At 39.4% G+C, this 23284-nt stretch overlaps 2 protein-coding genes across 8 annotated transcripts in view; both read right to left on the bottom strand.

Annotated features, from left to right (window-relative positions):
* Window positions 1–860, bottom strand: part of RHBDL3 (rhomboid like 3) — a 47185-nt gene extending 46325 nt beyond the window's left edge. Inside the window, exon 1 of one of the 3 annotated variants that reach the window (XM_072351953.1) lies at window positions 649–860. The gene's annotated coding sequence lies outside the window, so the exon portion shown is untranslated. The remainder of the gene's footprint in view (window positions 1–648) is intronic. The other 2 variants (XM_072351955.1, XM_072351954.1) reach the window with 2 other exon arrangements.
* A 122-nt stretch (window positions 861–982) lies between these two features.
* On the bottom strand, window positions 983–23106 carry RHOT1 (ras homolog family member T1). Of its 5 annotated transcripts, XM_072351770.1 has the most exons (21): window positions 22950–23106; window positions 20081–20139; window positions 18826–18907; window positions 18234–18277; window positions 17720–17773; window positions 17311–17363; window positions 16665–16773; window positions 16331–16432; window positions 14866–14964; window positions 14326–14434; window positions 13302–13422; window positions 12753–12837; window positions 12230–12375; window positions 12003–12103; window positions 11625–11755; window positions 11228–11311; window positions 10532–10651; window positions 10049–10251; window positions 8650–8772; window positions 3351–3494; window positions 996–2094 (listed from the first exon to the last, which is right to left on the bottom strand). In XM_072351770.1, the coding sequence occupies exons 1-21, from the start codon at window positions 22984–22986 to the stop codon at window positions 1977–1979; spliced, it is 2124 nt and encodes a 707-aa protein (XP_072207871.1). In that variant the 5' UTR covers window positions 22987–23106; the 3' UTR covers window positions 996–1976. The 5 variants fall into 5 exon arrangements, with proteins under 5 accessions (XP_072207867.1, XP_072207870.1, XP_072207871.1 ...); XM_072351766.1 differs by lacking the exon at window positions 3351–3494 and having other exon boundaries at window positions 983–2094; XM_072351768.1 differs by lacking the exon at window positions 996–2094 and having other exon boundaries at window positions 3226–3494; window positions 20081–20135; window positions 22950–23079.
* Between the last annotated feature and the right edge of the window lie 178 nt (window positions 23107–23284).

Raw genomic sequence — 23284 nt, 5'->3', positions numbered from 1 at the left:
GCTTTCCCTCCTGGAGAGAAGAAACAGTGAGCAAGAACGAGGCCCAGTCCCTTCTATCGCATCGGCCTGCAGTGTTTAAGATGTCTCTGCACCTCTTCAGCTGTTACCTGATGGGATCACAACACACGTAGGTGGGTTCGTTCCGAATTAAAGTAACTGTTTGAAATGAGACCAATCAGTAACTCCAGGTTAATTTTCAACATCAAATCAAGCCACGCTTACAATTAACCCAGAACTGGCAAGCCTTCAGGCAGGGGGTCGAAGCCGAGGGGTGAAGGATGGTCTTGCTCCCCACCAACCAGCACTGAGCAGCAGCAGCTCAACTTGTAAGCCTTTCTTCATGTACTCTGTGAGTGACCCTTTTCCTCTCACAGCTCTGGCTGCAGCTCCCCAGGGCTGCAGAGCACGAACCAACTCAGCGCCTGCCACAGCAGCAGCAGCACGGCCCTGGTGGGCTGCAGGAAATGGCTGCACCCGGCGGCGGGAGGGGAATGCACTGCTGAGAGCAGAAATGCACCGCGTTGCTGAGCACAGCAGAGGCTCCAGGACCTGAACATAAAACACTTCAGCAGCGGAGGGCACGCTGTGCACGACGCACGTCACACCGCTCGGGGACTGGTTGAAAATAACGGCATTTTTTACAGTTACCTCAGGGCAGCGCGTTAAAGACGTGCTTCTGAGCCTCCGCTCTGAGACCACCAGCCTCCTTCCTGCCAGATGAACGCTGCATTTCGGGGATCTCAGCCTGACGTCAAACGGCACCGGACGCCGCCGCTGTGACACCGTTCGCCTCAGCGCTTCTCCTCAGTGGCGGCCGAGCGATCCCGCCGCGCCCTCCCGCTGCTGCTCGAGGCTCCCTCAGCCGGCAGAGCCGTGCCGGGAACATGGCGCCCCCTGGCGGCCGCGAGGCAGCACCGCTCCCAACAGCGCGAGGTTTTATAGGCGGCACTTTACAGGGCAAAATAGGGGAAAAACAAAAGCTGAAGAGCAACACAGTACACAGTTATTTTATTGAAATAGTTGAAAAGGCAGCAATGGAAAAATAGGTTCGTCATGAGGGCGGAATTAATATTTGATTGTTAGAAAAGCTGTGTCTGCAGGTAACCGGAGCCAGGTACAGAATGCACTGTGAACCATGCAACTAAGAGACTACAGCAGGTAGGCACTGTGTACTATTTCGGTTCTATCTTATGCACAGCCGCCATCAGGTGGGACCGACAGCCGTGAGAAAGTGAACAGCAGCACTTCTTGAATGATTAACATTTATAACGTACAAATGTTCTCCTCTGATTGATCAGGGATATAAAACACAGCGCGGTGGGAAATGAGAACAGCTGCACACAGTGGGTGAAGTTGGTCTGGCAGTCGTTGAAGTTTATGCTTCTTCCTTTGAAAAGAAATAGTTGAGTTCTAAGCAGGGCGCTGGTCGTACAACATACAAAACCAAAGGGCAGGACTTGTTCTGGAAGTACATTACAGCGGGGAAGGTCGGCTGTTAGAAAGAGCCACAACTTCTGGTTGAGTTTGGAGTCACTTCAAATGAAAGTGAAATAAATAAGCGATCCTTGCCGAAGTGCGATCCGCGGGTTGAACCTACTCTATGGCAAATGAAGGTCAGCTTACAGCAGTACGTCACCGTGGGGAAACGCCTGGGAGCAGCATTCTGAATGACCGGTGGGATGCAATGCCATACTGCTCTCCTATGTACAGGTTATTTACAACAAATTCCCTTTGGGCCTCACCCGTCGAGCCACCGGAGCTGGCTGTGATTCCTTCCCCTCCCCCAACCCTCCCCCCCCTGCTCAATTTGCAATACTGCAGTTAGAACTATAATTTAAAATAATCTTATGCATGAATTACAAATATTAATAAAGTAACTCTGCATATATAAATATTTCTAGCGGAATTTTAAAGCATTCAGAATGTACATAAAAGTTTATTTCCATTTGGTAGGGCCAGATGTGCTTCTTCTCAGATCATCGCTGCTTTATTAATGCTTTGTACATAGCGAAACCCAGAAATGCAAAGACAGTAGCACCAAAACTTGCTCGGAGCCAAAACGTGGAGCTCTTGAGGTCCGCTTGTGTCACGTGCCTGAAATTTAACACACAAAAGAGACCCACCAATTATTTGCAGGACAAGAATATCAGACAAGCTGTGCTCAGCAACTCTGCTTTTGGAAATTCATCACTACACTTGCCAGTACACTGGCCAGAAATAAGTAATAATCCATGATGAGATCAAAGTCCATTGCTGCAAAACGGAACTTCTTTCAAATTTGAGTCTGCAGGTTTTTTGCCCCTCCTCACAAAGCTCTCCAGCCCCGTTCGATATCTACTTCTACTCCTCCTCTAAAAAGAAGTTTACTGACAAGTAGCAAGTAATATTTTTCCAAAAGCTTGACCCAAAAATCTGACAGTTTGTAAATCCCCTTTTTCCCATACAGTCACAACAACGGCAGTGGAAACAGTCATCCAGTACCAAGCTGAAAGCTAAGAGAAGGTGCTGGTGAAACAGGCAGTGACAATGGAGTCAACAACAAAAAAAAGACAAGATCCAACGGCAGTGTGAAGTGATGGGATGACACTAAAAGCCACGCTTTGCATGACAGCAAACAGCCAGTGGCCCAAGTCTGCAAATGCTGTGCAGTTTGTGAGCATGCTCAGTTAAACATGGCCAGGCATCCTCAAAGTAGTCTCAAGTATGACAGCTTACCATAAAGCAGGAACTACCATTTAAGTTATCATAAAGTTACCATAATACAGAGCACAAGAAGTTCCTAAATAATAGTAAAGAAGCTTGTTTGTTTTTAAGGCAGACCATAACTTCTCTAGCCTGTCTTTTAGCCTGCTTTTGTCATCACAGGCTACTCAGTGAAAACTGCAGGAATATTAAGTCCAAGGAGCACACGGGGATCCTAAGCACACACGGTGCACAAGGAAGCTGATGCAGCATGAACTGCAGAGCTGTCAGTTAGAAGCTGTTTAGTGAAGCAGGAATTGAACTTACTATTGAAATACACAAGAACAGTTCAGGGTATTATTTAGCAGACATTTGCAGAACCAGTATAAGCCATTCAGATAACCCGTGTACTGTAATAACACAAGCTAAAGAGCAGGCACAAATTCTCTGGTGCATTAACAGCAAAACAGTTGTTGGCCAAAAGTTACTAATCTTAGTTAAGAATATCTTGCTGGGTTATGGAACAGATCAGATCCGTGAGTTCCTACAAGCATTAGTTCTACAGCTGCTTTTTGACAAACTCTCTGCAAACTACATGTCAAGTAGATTGCTGAGGGAAAGAAAGGGAAAAGGCAATGGCAAGGTCACCTCAGTGTGGCTGCTGTTACCTGTCTTCAAGCAAACGTGGACCAAGAGATGACTCCATGAAGATGGAATCTTCTACAAAGCTGACGGCGTGCACCTGATGCATAATACTGCTCTCCTCGTCTGCTAACAGCATGGCACCCAACTCATCTATGTGGGGTCTTAACCTTTTTACACACATGCACAGTTTGCAGTTCACAGCATGGCTCAACAGTAGTTAAGTATCTCAAATAAGAGCAAATGTCAAAACCCAAAGAATTGATTTTTTTTTACCCATCTAACTTCTGATTCTTGTGCGGTTGTTAAAAACTTACTGCTTGGGAGAAAACAGAAATAAATAAATGGAGCTTGTATTTTTGAGGAGCAAAGTAAAACGTATGGCTTTCTGTAACAAAATGCTATTGCTTTAAGGACAAGGAAAACTGTTTAAGGGACCAAGTCTCTTCCTACCCCATCCCCAAAGCATTGGCTTCCATGTACCCACAAGATTTGCATAAACTAAAGCTCCTGTTCTGCACACACTGGAATGACTTTTAACACATCAGCCCTATGACTGATGTGGTCTCATTACTGTTGATAATTCAAATCAAGACTGTATTTTGTCACTACCAACAGCTTTAGCACTTGTGATTTATTTGTTAGGTAAAAGACTATAAAACTCATCTTAATTTGTAATTTAGAAAACCTCATGCAAAATAAATCATTTGCATGTTACAGGATGTTAACAGGTTGCTTTGAAAGTGCACATCACTGTTTAAATTGCACTTGAATGCTTTTGCATTGCCCTGTGAAGTACTATCTCTCACACAGATTTTCTGATTCCTATCTTTAATTTGTTTTGATTTTGAGCATGTCTGTATTTAACAGTATGCAAGAAGCTTGCTGGGTATACTTCATCCTTTCAAAACAATTAATATTTTATCAGGCATTATAAAACCCTCTTTTCATGTCTAAAGGGAGAATAAATTGACCCTGATCTAAACTAAAATCTAGGCAGGGATTTGCTTTATAACCTCAAAGAAAACAACAGTTTGAGCCCTCTGAACATCTCAGTCCAAATGCTGAAGGTCCAAATATCCTAAAATTCAGTGCTTTACCTCTTCAAAAAGAAATCCAATTTTTCTTACTTAAGCATTCCTGAGAATAAATTCCATTTTGCAACGTCAATCCCTAATACTGATCAACTGCCATTAATTAAAGAAATATGACATAATTAACAAAGAAGACTGATGTTTGTTTCAGGCACAGGTTCTCTGGTTTGAATGTAGCTGTAATGAATAAACGTTGCTCAGTACTTCATGAAAATCCTACCTCTTCAGTAAATAACATTCACATTTTATTTCAATAGCCGTGTTTGTGGAAAATAATTTTCCCCAGTGGTAGGAATTATTGCTGCCTTGCTATAAGAGCATCTGAGACTTTCACTATCTCAGAACTAGAAAAATTATCCTCCCCGTGGGAAAAAATAAATACATGTGAATGTGTGAGGAGACCAAAATCTGCTTTGTATTCAGAATTCTTGATTATTAGATACAAATTAGCTTTTAAACTTCTAAAGCAGACTGGTGTGTGTACTTGGTCACATAAATATTTCTACATATAAGGGGAGTCTAAATGTGGAGCCTCTGCCTCTGTCAGAAAATTCAGATTTTAATGCACATTTTGGAAAAAGATGACAGATTTTCACTCAGCCCTTTGGAGGGAGTTAAGTAACTCGTCACTTGTTGGATGGCATCTTGGAGATCCATACAGTCCTTCTTTTAAGAGGCTTTAACATCTCACAAGAAGTCTGCAGCATGCACTTAACAAGCAGTTAGCCGAGCATGCCTATCAAAGTTACACACAGAAAACCAGCAAGTTCTGGGCCAATACTGACACTTTTCCCCATGTCAGCAAAAGAATCCAAAGTCTGGGGAAGTTTAATCTTAGCTATTTAAATTCAAAAACATTTCCATATAAACTACAAATGCGTTTTAAAAGCACAGTGGTGAGGCCAACATACAAGTCACACGGCTACTCAGATCAGAATTAAAAGCAAGTTAATGCAGTCAGCAAGCAGCAGCAGCCTGCTCTGACAGAATATAGGTTCTAAGTATAAAATATAAGCAACTAAGCTCCCAAAACATCACACAACATATACAAGCTGCTGCAGCTTCCCTTCAGGCATTTATTTTCCTAGGCTGCAAACCAATGACAGCAGTTAGTTTTCCCCATGCATTAATGTGAGAAGTGCCAAGCACATCTTGTTACCTACAAAACCTAAAAAGAATGTAAAATGTCAATTTAAAATGCCCTATCTGGAAAGAAGGCAGGGGACACAGCTTTGCAAAACTCTGAGTATGGTCTACTAAACAGCTGAGAAGAAGTGAGAAAACATTGCTATATTCTCCTAACGTTAGGGACACCCAAGTAAAGGGACAGACCTCTGCCATCAGATTGAATGGTGATACATTCCTACGGTTCTGAACCAATTACCTGCTTGGATTACACATACTGAAAAATAAAACCTGGAATAAAACAGTCTAAGAAATCTCCCTCACTGAACAACACAATTATCACGTGTAACAATTACTTTGAAATGAAGTCAGCAGAAAAGCATCACTGATATACAAGCAAACTGCAGCAAGTAAGGACTTCAAACCAAGAAAGCAGAAAAAAAAAGCCACGTTTAAAATCCATGCTCTGGAGTTTGAGAATGGAAAAAAAAGCCAAACCAAAGAGCTGATAATTAAAGAAGGGGTCAGAATGACATACACAGAAGCCTTGCTTTTAAAAAGAGGTAAAACAAGGTAGTAAGAAGAGATTAAGTGCCAGCCAGCCAAATACAAATAAACACCTGGAGGAAACAAAAATACAAAAATACAACAGCGGTCACAAGTCTCATGCACACACACACAGCGCCTTGAATGCAGTGCTTTCTTCCTCAAAGAACCAATGAAACGTGATCCTGGGTAGTTCAAACCAACAATTCTGTTTCAGCAGAGCAGGCATCTCCAAAATGAACTTCCACATTTGTTCAACTTGCCTATAAAACCTCAGGAGAATCTTGGAGGTTCATCCATAGAGGAGAAACTAAAGGTGGTCACGAATAGATTTTCAGCTGCATACATTCTTCCTTCAATTGGGAATGTTCTAATGTACTGCTATGTTTTTGCCTTGGGAACAGTGTTTAAGCACTACTTAGCAACATGTTACCTACTTCTACTATCTAGAGCCTCAGGATAGAAGGAGGTCAGAATAACTTTTGAAGAGCCTCTTTTGCCCATTTTTCACCTAACCTTTTCTGAATTTCCTGCCCTAATGGTAAGAATCTGCAAGATGAAAGTTTAAAAAAAAGCATATAAATTAGCTACATTGGATAATGCTGCTTGATTCAAATGCTTTCTCTAGTAAAAAATCATTAAAATGCTTCTAAAAAGCTAACATTTCTAAAGAAGAAAACTACCTTAACCCTCCCAAGTTTACAGTTTGAGGTCGTTCCCTGCTGTTTACACCTATCTCAGCACCTGCATGTTTTCCTACACTACAGTTGTTCACATAGTGAATGGTGAATAACCTGCCACCGATGAGGTAACCAGGAAGCAAATTAAAAAGACATTAGCCTGGAGGAAAACAAAACCTCAGCAATTAACACAATGACCTTAGACAAAGATTCTGGGAAATAATCCTCCGAATTCTCTTCACCTTGAATTACAGACTAGTAGGTGGTAGCAGATCCATGCATTTATTCCATACACATCTAGTGACAAAGTGAGGAAAGAGCATCCCAGAGCTTCTCAAAGAAAAGTTTCAGTGCCTCCCAGCCTCCACAGTATCTCAGAGGAACAAAGTACAACGCCTAATGCAGAGCTCAGGAAAACAAAACAACACAAACAAGCACAGGCCCACACCAGAAACATGCCACAATAGTTAAGATGTAGCAATCCATAACCATTTAGAAAAACGAGGATGAGACAGAGGTTGCTTCAGCCTCCATAATGAGGACTCGGGATTTCCTAGTAGTGACTGCTGAGTGAAGTTTTAGACTGATGATTTGCAAAACTATTTATTTTGCAAGGGACGATTTTTGTCTAAGTGATGACAGCTGCAGTGATGCAGTATGAAGAGTTTCACTTACATTCATTGTATTTTCCTGAGCTAAAGATTTTTTCCCTCTTCTCTAAATCCTCCCTCTGTGGTTACAAGGCATATCTCAGATTAAAGCAGTATTTCACAAAGGTTCTCAGTACTGTAAATGGGCACACTGGCAGGCCTACTATATATATGTAATTTGCATTAGAAAGGAAACACCCGCTTTTGTTTGGAGAGTCTACATCTGAGACCAGTAATGAGAAGTAATAAGCACGGACCAGATATACGGAGAATATGTCAGCATATTTTAAGCAAGGCCTTCAGATAAACATGTTTATCGCAGTCTGTGACTCCAGCAGACACACAAATTGTTTGGTTTGAACTCCCATTTGCTGGGTCAAGGTGACAAGTGCTGAGCTGTTAGTAAATCACGTGTCAAAAGCAAGGTGTTCTGTAAGAAGTGTGCAGTACACGCAAGACAAGATGTAGCACTGTTTTCAATGCTGAAAACCAGTTCTCTTTACCCACTGCTTTTTCCAAAATATCTGCAAATGGAAATGGTTAACTGTTGGCCATTTCTTACATGTTGCATTTTATTCAGAGGAATTGGATGTTGAAAGCTCCAGATTTTTACACAACTTACCCATTCTATGTAAACCAGACATAACATACACACAGAAATTCTATCAGCTCCCAAAATAGCAAACTAGCAATTAATAAACATGTCATATGTTATACAGAGTTGCTATAGACAAGCTGTGCCTTTTCCTATGCTACTATTTAAATGTAATTTATAATTGCTAAGAGGCACTAACTCTAATCAATAATAAACAATCCTATAGAGCCTCGTGTGAGACACATTACACAGACTTACATATATTACTTGTTGTCCATTACTAGCTCCCTGAAAAACACCGTTCCAGTTCCTCCACTGCATTCTTGTACCAACTGAATGCCTGAGTTGACCACCAAGTTGGTAATGTTTCATAGAAATCAATGGACTGAGCTCAAAAGAATCAAAAGCTTTAAGTTTTAGAACTTAAAGAACCTTTAAGTTAAATAGATCAAAGCTTGACAATTTTATGACAGTTACTAGAATAAGTACCTGCCTGTTCAGTGGATATGGAGTGAGAAATCTGTAGTACAGAAGGTTACCAACTGCTTTAAAAATAAAGAAATAAATAAAATAAAAAAAGAAAACCCTTTTTATTTTAAGAGCACACCTGGTACCTAATAAATAAAGTTAAGGACCTGTTAAGAACTGCAGTGAAGAGTTTGTTCTTTACAGATTGCAGCAAGTCTGAGTTGAGGAAGTTCTGACAGATGCAAAATGTACACCTGTTGCAGGCGCACATACAGCGTAACCGGGCATGGCTGCGAAAACACACAGAAGGACAGGAGTTGAAATCTTGCTCACATAATCAGGTGCACATTAGGACTGTGCCACAACCGAGAGAGATTTAGGAATAAAAGGTACATTTGAATGAGTAAGGAGAGGAGAAAAAAAATACACCAGGGAAGCAAGGGTAACACTACAGCTGTGCAGAATTTTAGGGCTAGGTGTTCCACACCTTGTACATTTTAGCATTACTACCATACATAGCTCTTGGTAGCACAAATATGAATGAAAACATTTGCTGAATTTATTTACGTTTGTAAGGAAAACATCTAAAGGCTGAGTACCTCTGCACAGCAATAGATAACACCCCTTTTTCAAAGGAAAGTAAGCCACATCGTCTATCAATTTGAATGCAGACTTTACAGAGTGACAGTTGCCTCTTCTTTTCCCACCCTAACAAACACACATGCTTGAGAACTAAGGGAGAAGCAGGAATATCAATACAACATTTGCTCAGTGCTATGCTTTTTGTGGCTTCCAGTACTCCAGCACAACAAAATAAGAGAACAAAAATTAAACACAAACTTTACAAGTCTAATTAAATTTGGTTTCAAATACATATCTTTAGAAAATCCTAGATTTGGGGTGAAAGTGACATTAGTTCTATTTACTTAAAGCAAATGTCAGCTGTCATACTAGACTCCATCTGCTGTAATATTTATTTAGCTTATCACTGTATTAAACGTTCCACCCACCAAAAAAAAGAGATGCAAACTAAGCTTAGCAACAGTGAGATATGCCATGAAAAAGAACACGAGCTTAAAAATATTGTATCTGAAGCATAAAAAGTATCTATGCCAAAGGTTCATTAAATGAGAAATATCTAAAATCTGTCAGATTCACGAAGCAAACAATAAGCACCCTCAAAACAAAAAGCTTCAAGCACTGCTTTGGGGGAAACTGTTATTGTCATTACTTGTAATTAATTGTGAAGTTGAACTCTTTGCAAAAATGACAGAACAACCTGTATGCAATTATCTTAAAAATGTCAAGATATGAATAGTGAGATATGAAGTGACGCCTTCACAACAAGGAAGTAATCGAACTCTACATATTAATTGAACAGATATACCTGATACTGATACCAACTTTCCCCATCTGAAATCACTGGAAGGTAAACACAAGTCACTTCTGTCTCTCTCTGTTGCTAAACCTCAGTGAGGCAGTTCCATCCTGGTGGTTAACAATGGCATGCAGTGCTACTGTGCGTGATTCATGCAGTATGAAAAACACAATGGTTTGAGTACTTACGGATACATTGCCATAGTTGTCAGTTTAACAAAGATATCCTTACTCGGCATATCAACAGTATTACAGGTAAAGGCTTGAGGTGGAGGCATTTTGTGTTTTTTGCAGAATTCAGCAGGAGAAATACTATATTCCTGTCTGACTTCATGCAAGTCAGACTTTGCAGCTACTACTAAGCATGGTATTCTGCTATCCATGAAGTGTTGCTGCAAATTTAAAGAAAAAACAAAAGAGACATTATACGATATGTACAATCCGAGAAAGCCTAAGTGTTACCAGCTGTAGCATAGAAAGATTGCACTGGAGTCAGGCACTTCTAGAAGCAGAACATTTTACATACATCTTAATTTTGCATGAACAGCAAAACGGCATTTTTAGATAATTTATATATGTGTGTGCACATGCGTTCCATGACAACACGTGTGTGTATATGTATGTATGCACATATGTATATTCATATACATGAAAAGAAAAAAATACACAAACCTTAAAAATCCTGACACAGTACTCAAAGGACTTAGGGTTACTGACATCATATACCAGGCAGACAACATCACATATGGTCTCAGCATCAGTCAAAAATTCTGAGTCACTGACATCATGTAGCTGGAAAAAACAAGCAGTGGGAAAGGGAGAAAAGCTTTGTTATTATATACCTAAAGGAATTATATAACTTTATTTTTCTTGTTACAATTCATTGTTACACATCCTTAAAACTAATGGACTGACAATAGGCAGAATGAATGCAAAACAATTAGAAATGGACCAACACATGTGAATTGTTAACATCCGCAGGTGATCACAGCCTCAACAGGAAAAGTTACGTTTACTTCTAAACACACAAAAAAAATGATATTCATTCTACAGAGGAAAATCACAGAGCAAAGGACCAGGAGCTTGGACAACAACAAAAGATATTATATCATAAAGGCAAATTACAGTGGAACAAGCCATTAAAGAAAGTATTTCAGCCACTGAAGATCAATTATAGCCATGCTAATCAACCCACCTGACAGATCTGTACTTTCTAAACAGGTAGGATGGCTTAATGAAGTGTGGACAAGTAGGAAGAAGAGACATTAAGACAGAAATTCCTTGTATTTGTCTGCAGAAGGCTTTTTAATAGTTCACTGAATTTTAAGGTTAACTAGTCTCATGTATGCAATAATGAGGCAGTCTTACCAGCAAGTACTTTTCTTGTCCATACACATAGACTGTATTTATGGCGTAGTACGATTTGTGTTCTGCACGTATTTGCCTTTGTCTCTAAAAATGCAGAATTTCATGTTAGATCACAGCAACTTTCGCCTTCCAAGTACATTTGAACAGCTGTTTTATTCCATTTGTTAATGAATGAAAATTAAGTTCATCTGTGGTTTATTTTTGCAAGTACATGCATAGCTGATATACAAGTAAATATGCAATACCTATTTGTCTATTTGCTACTGTTAAAAAATTAAAAATTCATACTCTCCAAATTCAGTAGCAATGAGAACAATTCTAATGTTGACTGAATGTTGCTGTCTAAACTGAACTTAAAAAAAAAATAGCACACGAGTATAAGTAAGAGCTTTCTTACCATTAGATTTCTTCCAAGAAGAGCCTGAAGAACTCCACTTTTCCCACAGCCTTTCATTCCAACAACATTGCATCGGAAAACATTTCTCTGAGTCTGCTTTTTCTGCAGATCTATCTTTTTATCTCTTGTTACTTATGAAAACAAGGAAACAATTTTTTTTTTTTCAAAAGATGCATATGAATGTTTGTATAAACACATCAACTAATTGTCCATTTACATCACTAAACATTATCTCTCAAAAATATTAAATCAAGAGTTTGACTTTAGCAGAAATTAAGAGTGGAAGAAGACAGGATACTTATTTAAGAAACTTATTCTTGAGCAGATTTCTTAGGTTTAAATTCCTAAATTTAAATGAATCCATTTCTTTTTAATTACCTGTAATTGCTGATGCTTGAGATTCTTGTTCTGCAAGTATTGAGTAGCCTAAATAACCCAGGTACTCCAGGCAACGCTGTACATCTAAATATGTGGTCAGTCTAGCAGAGGGGACAAAAAGGAGTTTCAAAATTGTTAGATTCCATGGAACCAATTCTATGAAGTAATGAAACAATCTTATCATACTCAAAGTTCTCGACCACCACAATGCAATGGAGCACACTTACGTCCACTGAGAGAGAAACCCCTGGTAGGTAATCCATCCCCTTTCATTTGTACAAACAGTGTTGTTAACATCAGGCCCCCAGGGCATATAAGGAAAGACTTTGAACAAATCTTTCAGTTCTTCAGGAGACAAAGCACAATCTCTATCCTGAAAACAAGAATATGATATCAGAAATAAATACTTAGTTCACACCTATTCTGAAACAATACATTTTTCCTATACAGTTGCAAAGTTCAATAAGTGATCTGCCAGAAAAAAGAAGAAAAAAACCCAGCTTTTTCTCTCTCAATGTCTGTTAACAATTTTCTTGATTTAAATCAAGACTAAATATATGAGAAAGTTAAAAACACAAAACAAAACACAACTTTAGTCTGTTATTTGAGTTGAGGGTAATGGTTGTACCACCAGTTTTTACCATATGGTTTATACCATTAACAGTTTCTGAATGAAATGACAAAAACATACTTTCTGTTAGCAAAACTGCTGGCAAGGTCAGTACTCACACACTCAAATTACAAGCTTACCAAGTCATGCTTATCAAAAATGCTTTGAAGAAACAAGTATGCATGATGATTTAATTCTGTCGTGCAGTCTGGAGGAATTTTCAGCCTATTTACCAAAAAGAAAAACAAGAAGTGTTAAGTAACTCTGCAAAATACAGAATGCTGTAATTCAAAATAACAAATTTCACAATGTAGCATTTAGTATTTGGTCTTTGCATTCTATTTTCATAATCTCTAAAGAGATCAAAGGTCCATATTTTTTTTTAGGAATGCTAAAAGTGGCTGCATTTATATTACACTACATTCAGTCAGTGTTGTATGGGGAGGAGGCTGCTGTTAAAAAAAAACAAACAGGGATAACAGTACGTGATTTGGCACTCTAAGACAGGAGATTTTCCTCTCTAACTTCCATACAAAGATTTTAGCTGATAGGTCATAAAGTAAAAGAGATCATGAATGTAACAATAAGCTTCAAATAAACATACTACCAATACACTTCCCTTCTCCCACAAAGCAACATAAATTAAATGTGCATAAGATAAAAAGAAAGCTCACATAGGCAATACTTACAGAGGAAACAAGTACTCTGGTGTAAGCTCCAAGTCATCATCATATCCAAAGCGACGCAGAACAGTCCATGTTGTTTCATGCCTTCCTCGCTGAATGAAAAGCGTGTGCAGAAAAAGAAAACCTAAAATCAAATGAAAAAAATCTTAAGGCCTTTCAATAGCTCTAGTAAGTTTTATAGTAACAGACCAAAAACAAGGAATGCAGTGTTGAATTTAAACCAAACGTGCAACATTACGTAATGATCTGTACAGATTGTGGGCTCAAATCACGTTATTTGTAAATTTTTCAAATACCTTTTTACTTAAAATAATGCACTTGGTTATAGAATAACTCAGCTGTATAAAAATATAAACAATGCTATTTTCAGCAGTTCAAATCAGGAACACTTAGCAGGAAGCTGGGCGAGCAGCCTCAAGGAAGAATGTCTTTAATTTTTCTCCATATATTTAAAAAAAAAAAAAAAAAAAAGAGTAGGATTTTGGGTTTGCACCTTCCAGAGCTTAATGAACACTGAGATTTCACTGCTTAGCAAGGCTATGTGTTAGGATACCCTCCCTCTCTTTACAGTCTCTCACTGGTTTTATCACATGTAAGCTCCACAAGCAAAGGGGACACAACGATGCTTAGAAAACATTTTTTCTCCTTTCATTTCTGCCATATGCTCTGAGCAAATCTGTAAAACACAGTGTTTAAAATTCTGACAGAATCTACACCTCAATGACAAGCCAGTAAGCCTGGAGAAAAGCTGCAAAATGATCTAGGAGATCTCCTTTGAATCACTGCAGTTATTTTGGACGTTTGGATTCTGAACTTCTGTAACAAGAAGAAACCATATTTTTACCCACGTCCATCACTCCAGAGTTTAATCACTCTTTGATATTATACTGAGACTATGCCCAGCCCTTTTCTAAAAGAATCAAAGTAAAGATCAAATTTCCAAAGACTTTTTTTATTAATTTTTTTTTTTTACATTAGATGACTATCAACTTTATAAGGCACTTGCCTGGAGTTAAATAAGACTTACCTTTTAAAGTTAATCCATTATCAGCAACTCCATCGCTTACGTTTTTCCTAACTACATTCTTTACATCTTCCAAAGCTTGAGGAGCCAATGGTGTATTAAAACAAATTCTCTAACAAAAACCAAGAGAACATGTTAGGACCGTAGCTACTAAGCCAGTCAAACATCACGTCCAGTGTAAAATGCAGCTTTGAAGGTTCTGATAAGCCAGTATAGGGCAATCCAATTAAAAAAGATAAAGGAAAAGAAACACTTTACAATTTGTTTTTAAATACAAGCACATTTAAATAGTTGTGGTGTTTTTTGTTTGTTTTTGCATTTTGCTATAGAACTAGATTATTGAACTATGGTTAGAAATAAAATCAACACTATTTCAATTTTCATAAATATGCTCCTTTGTGCCAGACCTGAGACTTCTAATTTTCAGGTTTGATTTCCTTGTCGTTCACTTTCCTACTGTTCCCTGAAAAACAAACGCTTGCTTTTCTAGTATTATAGGAGTTCAATCATTAAACACGGTGAAAAGAGAAGCAAAACAATTACCTGAAAGAAGTTGAGCTCTGCATCATTGAGAGTACCATCATTATCCTGATCAGAAATTCTAAAAATGCGGGTGAGTGCTTTAATGCAGGCAGGTTTCATCTAAGGAATAAAACACAGTTCAGCATCCTTCTAGGTTTGAATGTAAGATGTACACTGAATGACATCAGGCTGCTCAAACACATTAAAATAAATACTAGCCTTCATTCTACATTTTTTTTTTCCAATTAGACATTCACACGCAGGCACAAAAATAAGTGGAAACAAAACTGTGACCTAGAAAATTAATATGCAAAAATTTAAAGCAGCCACTGCATAATAAATGTCTATTTAATTATTCAAGCTGAAGGTGGCAAAACTTAATTTAAAAATACGTATCAGTTCTTCAAGTTCAGTCATAATGCTACAGAAAGTTTTTGGTGTAGAAAGGCCTGGCTGTCCCAGTGCACTGCAAAAACAAACAGCTCTAGAACTACAGCCTACTCTTTCTAAGTAAGCCAACTATCTACATTCATTTCAACTAAGACTTCAGAAAGCTTCAAACAGCAAACACTGTAAATCTTCAGAGTTTATTAATCTACCAGGCAAGCTCTGACCACATGGACTACCACTAACTATGACAAAAGAACTGCTGGGATACCTTCCACGTGAAGGAAAACAGACAGTGGTAATTCTCTCCCAGCAACTAGTGTGATGACGGACTCTTCTCTTCATAGAGGTCACAGATATTGCATAAAGATTGGTTTTCAAAAACAAAAATATTTCAGCACAGCAATTTTATCACATTACTAACACATACAGATGACTCTGATGGAAGAAATCAAATGAGAGTTATTCTCTCATCCTCAACAAAGTATTTCTGACTGAGACAACTTTTCTAGCATCCAGTAATGCAAGAGGGTGGGGATTCAGTTTGTAATTTATTTATAATTGATCATGAAATTGATGTGTTAAAAAAACAACAACCTCATAATCTGCTAACTACCTACAGTATTTTCAAACAGCCACATCACTTGTTTTTGATCCCTTTTGCCAGAGCCTCACAAGATGCTCAGAAATGTTCCTTCCCTTAAACTAGGGTAAGACTGGAGCACATTCCCTGAAACAAATGGAATTGTTGTACAACAATTGTCTAAAGGAGAAATGAACTGAATGCACAATTTTTTTCACCACTGCTTTTGACTTAAAGCCGAAAACTTATCATATAACCAAAGCCTACCATTTTACTGATCAGCTCAGATGGAAAACAAAAACCTGTCTTCTTTGTTTTGAGTAAAGAAAGAAAGATGGAATTAACACAACACAAAGCAGTAACCAGGTTCTGGAATCTAATGTCTGACATTTGAGGAGGACAAGCAAGAGGAAGAGAAGAGAAAACACAAAACACTTCAGAATTCGCTGAAAAGAATAAAACAGCAGTCAACTTTTTTCCCTTACATTATTTATTTATTAATTTAAGTATAAATACCTCTTTCTCCTCTGGGCAATAAAGAGGACCTGTAGGATGCAGAACAGCTTTCTGTGCATAATAGAATAGTTCAGATATATTCTTCAAGTTTTTAGCCGAACACTGCAAGAGAAATTCTTAAGATTCATTTGATAGTTTTGGACTATCTGGTAATCTATGTTGAAGCCTATGTGAGAATCAAGCTTTTAAAGTGAGGATAATTATTCTATTTGAAATAAGTATTTATCTTGAACAACAACAAAAAAAATCACTATTTGTATTAAAATGCTGCCATATATGTTTGGCAAGAAGGTATTTTTTGGTACTCATTCCTCCATCATATAGGATTACATACCTCTACACATGTTTCTATCTCTGTGTATTGATTCATAATGGGAAGAATGGTTTCCATACTGCTGTACTCCACTAGATCAGACTTGTTTCCAACTAATATAAGAGGCAGCCTGAAAAGAAAAAGAAAAAAAAAGATTAAGAGCTTTAAAAAACACAGAGATAGAAATATCTACCTTAACTTAGCATTCTACCTCCCACCAGAACCCATTGTATTATTTTCATGATGTAACTAAGTAGCACTGATAGCCAGTAGGCAAAATGAGATGACAGCAGTAAATTAATCTGAAATGCAACTAAATAGAAACGTACTGATTGTTGTTACTTCAAAAAACCCCACACTGTTAAACACCAACCATATTACTATTATTAAAAACAGCATCAGTAGAAAACATTTACAGACCATGCAGTTAAAAAGAGTCACATTGCAAACATAGACACACCTGGTAAAAGCTGCCAATGCAGTACAAGATAAATAGCTTTGCTGAAATGTACAACAGACCTACATACGTTAAATCTGTTGTTGCTTGAACTTCTTACATCAACTTTTAAGTTTAGAATTTGATTTTCTTAATTAATATCCTCAACACTGTCCACTGATACCCATCGATGTGAAGCCTAGTTCACACTTCTTATCTTTATTTATGCACCTGCTATCTTTATCTGTCCTTTCATTGATGAGAGGAATCCATCGACTTGTTACCTGAAGTGAGGTTAAAAAAAGAAAAACACAAAAAATAGAGTTTTAATTTTAATCTGATGGACCTGTGCACAAACTTGACAATAAATGCTACTTCTTTCCCATGAAGTCACATATTTACCCTCAAAAAAAATATATATAACCTGGAGCTGCTTAACGAGCAACCTTTAAGATGACTGAAAGGACTGAAAACCCACATACTAAAATGGGCCAGAAGCAAATGAATGCACAAGTGTACCTTATTAACAAACTGACCTCAAACACTGTCCTACACATTTTAAATGTCTAACATAGTTTTCACCACACCTAAAAATTAACACTCATATCAAGCAATGATTAGATAAAATGTGTGAGCATACCTTATCAATGGAATTCTTGTTGTTAACAGCATACACTATACAAATCACATTTGCCTAAAATGAAGAAAAGATACAGAAATTCATTGTTCAGAATTTTTGGAGAAACAAAGATTAAAAACATAACAAAGAAAAAAGAGCATTTCCAACATTAGTCAAAAACTGCATCTCTGACTCGTAAAGGAATTTATAGCCCAAACAACAGTTGAAAACTTTTTTATTTTCTCTTTTGTTTCCTTTACTTTAAAAGGCAACTTGTCAATTCCTTGGACTTCTGATTAAGAGCTATTTCAGTTCTGACCTGTCAGTTGAAGTACAAAGCCTAAGCTCAGTTCATCGAAACAGTGGTAGTACCCACTCTTCTCATCTAGAAGAAAGGTTACCACAGCTCAAGGCTCCAAACAATACTAAATGAAATGCCAAGAAATAGCAAGAACATTTTTCTAGCACTAGAAAAATTAAATGGAAAACATTTTTTTGAAAGTAGATTTTCTACTAAACATTAAAATACACTCACCTGTGAGATTTCATGATAAAGCTGTTCATCATTTTGTTCTGCTTCTGCAATCCAACAGAACAAGATGATCATTAATACTAACAATTTTTGTCAAGAACACAAGAAACTAAGTAGAATATTTCACAATGCGCATAAGACAGCCTTGTTATTTAAATGGCTTTTTACAAAATGCACTAGGAATTGTTTCTACCATAATGAAAAAGATCCACCAACTCATAAGGAGGAAGTGGCCTGTTGCACAGAAGGCAGGTGTTTTAAAGAGGAATCCTTACATTTGTAGACAGGTTCTCTCTGGAACAAGTCAGTTTGCATCCCCTACGTTTATCAACTGCCCACTCCTGGAGAGCAAGTAGCACCTTCTGTGCGACCTCTACCACAACATACAACACATTATTGTGGAGCCAATGAATATTTTCATTGAGAGCAAGCAGGGCAAGCCATCATCATCTGATTTAGTTTTATCTCATGAGTTGCTATTTTAATCTAGTCTCCCTACACTTAAATCTGGTCCCATAGCAGTATGACTGCTGACAGGCCACCGAAGTCGATAAACAATTCCATACCAACTCTAATTGTACTGCATAGGTTTTACCCGAATAATCCACTATGTGGGTTGGCACTCTTTCAGGGGTGACATCAGCCGGAATGGTGATTTCTTCAGCACGTGGTGGAACCTTGGGGGGTAAAGAAAAAGCCTTTAAAAGTTTATCATTGAAAACTTAAGATTGCTAAGACAGCTGAGTACAACCATATTCCTGACAATCAGTTATCTTTAAGAGCCTACTTGTAGTTCAAGCACTTGGATTTTTGAGATGTTTGAAACTCAGTGCTACTTCCTTGCTCCTTCATAGTCTGCTTACTGGATAAGGCAAATGTTGCGTTTTATATAAGTGACATTTTTCTCTCAACAGAAAAACATAACTAAACTATATTGAAAAAAGTTGAGAAGAGAATGGAGGGCTATGATTCATTAAACACAATTACAAACAACCTGTCAAAGAATGGCTCCCTAAACATTTTAAGAACAAGCAGAAACTAGAGCTCTTTTTTACCTGCAAGCTTGGGAACTACATTCAGCTATGTAAACAATCTGATCTTGACTCATGAACTGTGGTAACCTAATAATTTGCATTAAACACACCGCATAGTTTCAAAGAACAGCACATGATGTCTATTTTAAGACTTGTGATCAGAAGAAATAAACATTTGAGTTTATATGTAAAAAGCTCAACTATTCACAGCAGTTGCAGTTCTCTTCATAGTATAAAGAGAACTACTCGCTGATCCTTTTAAAGTAATAAAGTATAGAAGTAGTTTTATTTTGGAAGGAAGTTTTCTGGTTGTTTTTTGTATTTTTTTTTTTTGCACTCTGCCAAAGCTGGAAAAACATTCTTCAAAAATAGAAATAAATGCAAGACACAGTGCAGTAAAAGAAATGGCTAAGTGTAAGTGTATAAGTGATACATCAACTTTTTACTTCCTCATTCTCATTCATTCTTCTATTCACTTATTCTTCTCTTTAAATAAAACAGCTCTTCAACCAACAAACCAAACCAGCACAAGTTATGGCCAGATTCAACTGCTGACAACAACCAACATTTCTCAGCTATTAAAAGCCTTAATTGGGTATTTGAAAAAACAAGAAAGCAACTTAGATAAAATCTGATTTCTTAATAGTCACAAAGAGATACATTGAAACCAACCTAGATCGCTTTTCAGAAGTCACTAGTGAAGTTTCAGACTTCATTTTTGCTATGAACAGAGAGCATTATTTTCAAGCAGAGCGCTTAGCTTGCTCTCTGCAAAAAGTAGAAATAGAATGAAGAAAACAGAGAAGGACACTCTACCTCTTCTGGAAATTCCTCACTGACAAGAGACATAATTAGCGATGTCTTCCCAACTCTGGCTACAAGAGAATTAAAAACAGAGATTAGATAATTTGGTTATGTTACACATAATAGTTCCATCCCACCTGAAAAGGAAGGGTTTTAAAAACGCTTTCTCACTAACCACATTAAAGGCTCTTTATCTGCTATTTAACCATATTTAAAGTTGATAGCAGCAGCTTTCTCAGAATTCTTCAGTGGTAAAACATTTGATTCTATGTCACAGTTCTGCATTTCATACAGAAGGGAATCGAATCCTGTCCATCTTATACAACAGAATTAGCAGGTTTTAACCTTAAGATAGAATACTTAAAGAGGGCAAAAAAAAAAAATATATATATCAGTGTTCCTATCAAAAAATCCCACCGAGTGACACAAGTATATAATCCTTAGAATGAGATGAAGAAGGAGCCATTAAATTCTAAGAGCAATTTGTTTCCATTCAGAAAGTAGTATGGTGGAACTGATGATCCAGTCAAAGTAAAATCAACTTATCCAAACCTATTTTTGGTACAGTAACAAAGGGCCTTCTGATATACAGAAATAGAAGCTTCTCTTCTTCATGGTATGTTAAAGAGTAGTTATTATGAAAGTATGAAAAGCAAAGAAAAGGTTACTGTCCGTAGGGAAACTTTTGTTTTCCTTACTGAGAACAGACAAATCTCCCTCTGTGGTATTAACCAGAGAGCTCGAAGACGAAGGGTTCTTAATGGCAAGATGGTTGTGTTTGCATCATAAATACTCATACAAGCTAAAACAAGAACTTATACTACCAGGTGTCGTCCTGCACAAGCCATACCTCAAGCTTCATCCTGACAGGACCTTAAGGGCTTTAAAAGCTCCCATGTTTCCTCAGATAAATACCTTCCTGATAAGCAAATAAAGTTATTAAATAATTATAGGAAATACTGGAACATATTCTGCATCCAACCAAACCAGCTTCTGTTTGAAATGGAGTAAAGCATCTTGGCTTTGCAAAAATCAGATTCATTTTCTTAATTTGATGTGACTGAAAATAGAAGGCTATGGACCTCGTGCTGAGAAAAACACTCTAAGTACAAGCTTCTGATAGACATGAAGTGTTCTAGAGTTGTTTCTGTGAAGATCCATAGGTTCAAGGGTAGAGATTTGGTTTATTTTGCTCGAATCTGGGTCAGCCACCCATCTTTCCCATTCTGTTTATAGATACTCATATACTTAGAAGTATCAACCTAAACAATATCGGCCGAGGAAAACAGCACTTTATAATGATTAACTGGTCTTCTTTTCCCTCACATATAGAAGGCTTTTAGTACATGCTGTACAGAAGTAAAATGTTGGATGCATTCTGAAAATCAGGGGCTATTAAAAATTGACGCTCACGCTCTGGGTACTAGGACCAAAACTACCTTAAATCCAAAAACACCACTGCCAGGATTGAAAAAAACCCTGTTTTGGAACAGGCTTACAAATTACAACAGAAGGTCTTGCTATGATATTTCAGAGCCTGAATCTGCCAGACTGCGTCCATCATCTGGCAGGCATTGCATACCCTGCATTGACTTGTTTCAGGCTATAAGTATACATAAAAGACACACATACAAAACAGCACCAGTCATTTAACTCACAATATTACTAGAAAAACTGATGTATTCCACAGATGCACCATGCAGCCAGTATTTGAAAAACTCTTAATCCAAATGATTTTGCACATTTTTTTCTTCCTGTTTTTCACTGAATTATCTTTATACACACAAAACCGTTACACATCTGCTACAGAACTCCACTGACTTTACATTAAGCAAAGGCTCAGGCTGACTCTAAACAGCACGATCTGTGAGTCAGCTTTCAGTCTGCCCAATATAAACCTAAGATTCGCACTCTCAGCTCACTGCCCAAGAAAGCAGATTTCAGGTATGTGTTGTGAGGAGGAACTCAGCCGTGCGCTCTGAACACTCTGAAATAAACCAAGCCTTGTAAAAGCAGACGAACTTCAAGAGCTAACTTCTGCACAGTGTTATCTCCACCAGAAGTGATGGACAGCGGCAGTGCAGGCAGGCAGCCCACACATGGGGCACTGCAGGAGCTGCACTATGTATGTACACCAGGCATTCCGTTCTACAGGAGGCTTTGCTAGCCGCACTATATTCTCAGTGTAATTAGGCAGCTCTACTAATGGCACTTGGTAATTACGTGGTACTCTTTTCTGGTGAAGAACTTCAGACCGCTTTACAACCTAACAGAGGCAGCCCCCGCGGTACCGCTTCCCTCAGTGCGGAGCTGTACTTCCGGCAGCCCGACCGCTTATTTGGGCGCCTACATGTGAGCGCAGGGCCCAAGTTTCAGGGCCGCACCGAGAAGCGGAGCCCCGCCGTAACTGCGCTGCGCACCCAAGGTCACCCCAGGCGGCGGCGGCAGACGCTGGGCTCCCTCTGCCAGCCCCGGCCCGCGGCGCCCGTCCCGCTGCCCGCAGCGCATCTGCCCCAGCGGCGTTCTCTGTTTGCAGCCTCCTGGATGGAGGCAGTGAAGCTCGGCAGGCAGACAAGGCTCGGACGGGACGAGTCACGCTCACGAACCCCTCAGCCCCGTTCCCTCTCCGCGGCCGCCCGAGGAGACGCCAACTCCGACGCAAACTTCTGCGCGCCCGACGCCCCGCGTTGCCCTCCGCCTCCCTCCGCTCCGGCCCCGGGACGGGTGAGGCCGCGGCACTTCGGGCACGCACGGCCGGGCCCGGCGCCCCGAAACGGGGCGACCCGAGCAGCGCCAAAACACCGCACCGATCTCTGACAGGCGCTCGGCCTCACCCCGGCGGCCCCCGCCCTGCTCCCGGGCCGGCCCCTCCCGCACTCACGTTCTCCCACCAGCAGGATCCTCACGTCCTTCTTCATGGCCCCGCCGCCCGGCCCCGCCGCGGGGCGATCACATCGGGCTCGCCGGGGGAAGCGGAGCCGCCGCGGCCTGCGCGCCCCTCACACCGCGACCCCCTCGGCACCGCACCCCCCCCGCGCAGCGGGCGGCCTACGGCGGCCGGCGAGGGACAGCCAATGAGGGGAGGCAGTGCGCCTGCGCGAGCGCTTCCCGCGCCCGACCGTCGCGCGCCACCCTGAGGCGATGATCTGCGCTGGCGGTGCTGTGCGCGCCTCGCGGAGGAAGAGCCGCGTGCTGGGCCTCCCCGCGGCCAAATTG

This window comes from Excalfactoria chinensis, chromosome 17, assembly GCF_039878825.1.
Source record: "Excalfactoria chinensis isolate bCotChi1 chromosome 17, bCotChi1.hap2, whole genome shotgun sequence".
Taxonomy (NCBI): domain Eukaryota; kingdom Metazoa; phylum Chordata; class Aves; order Galliformes; family Phasianidae; genus Excalfactoria; species Excalfactoria chinensis.
This window is presented reverse-complemented; position numbering and strand designations above follow the sequence as displayed.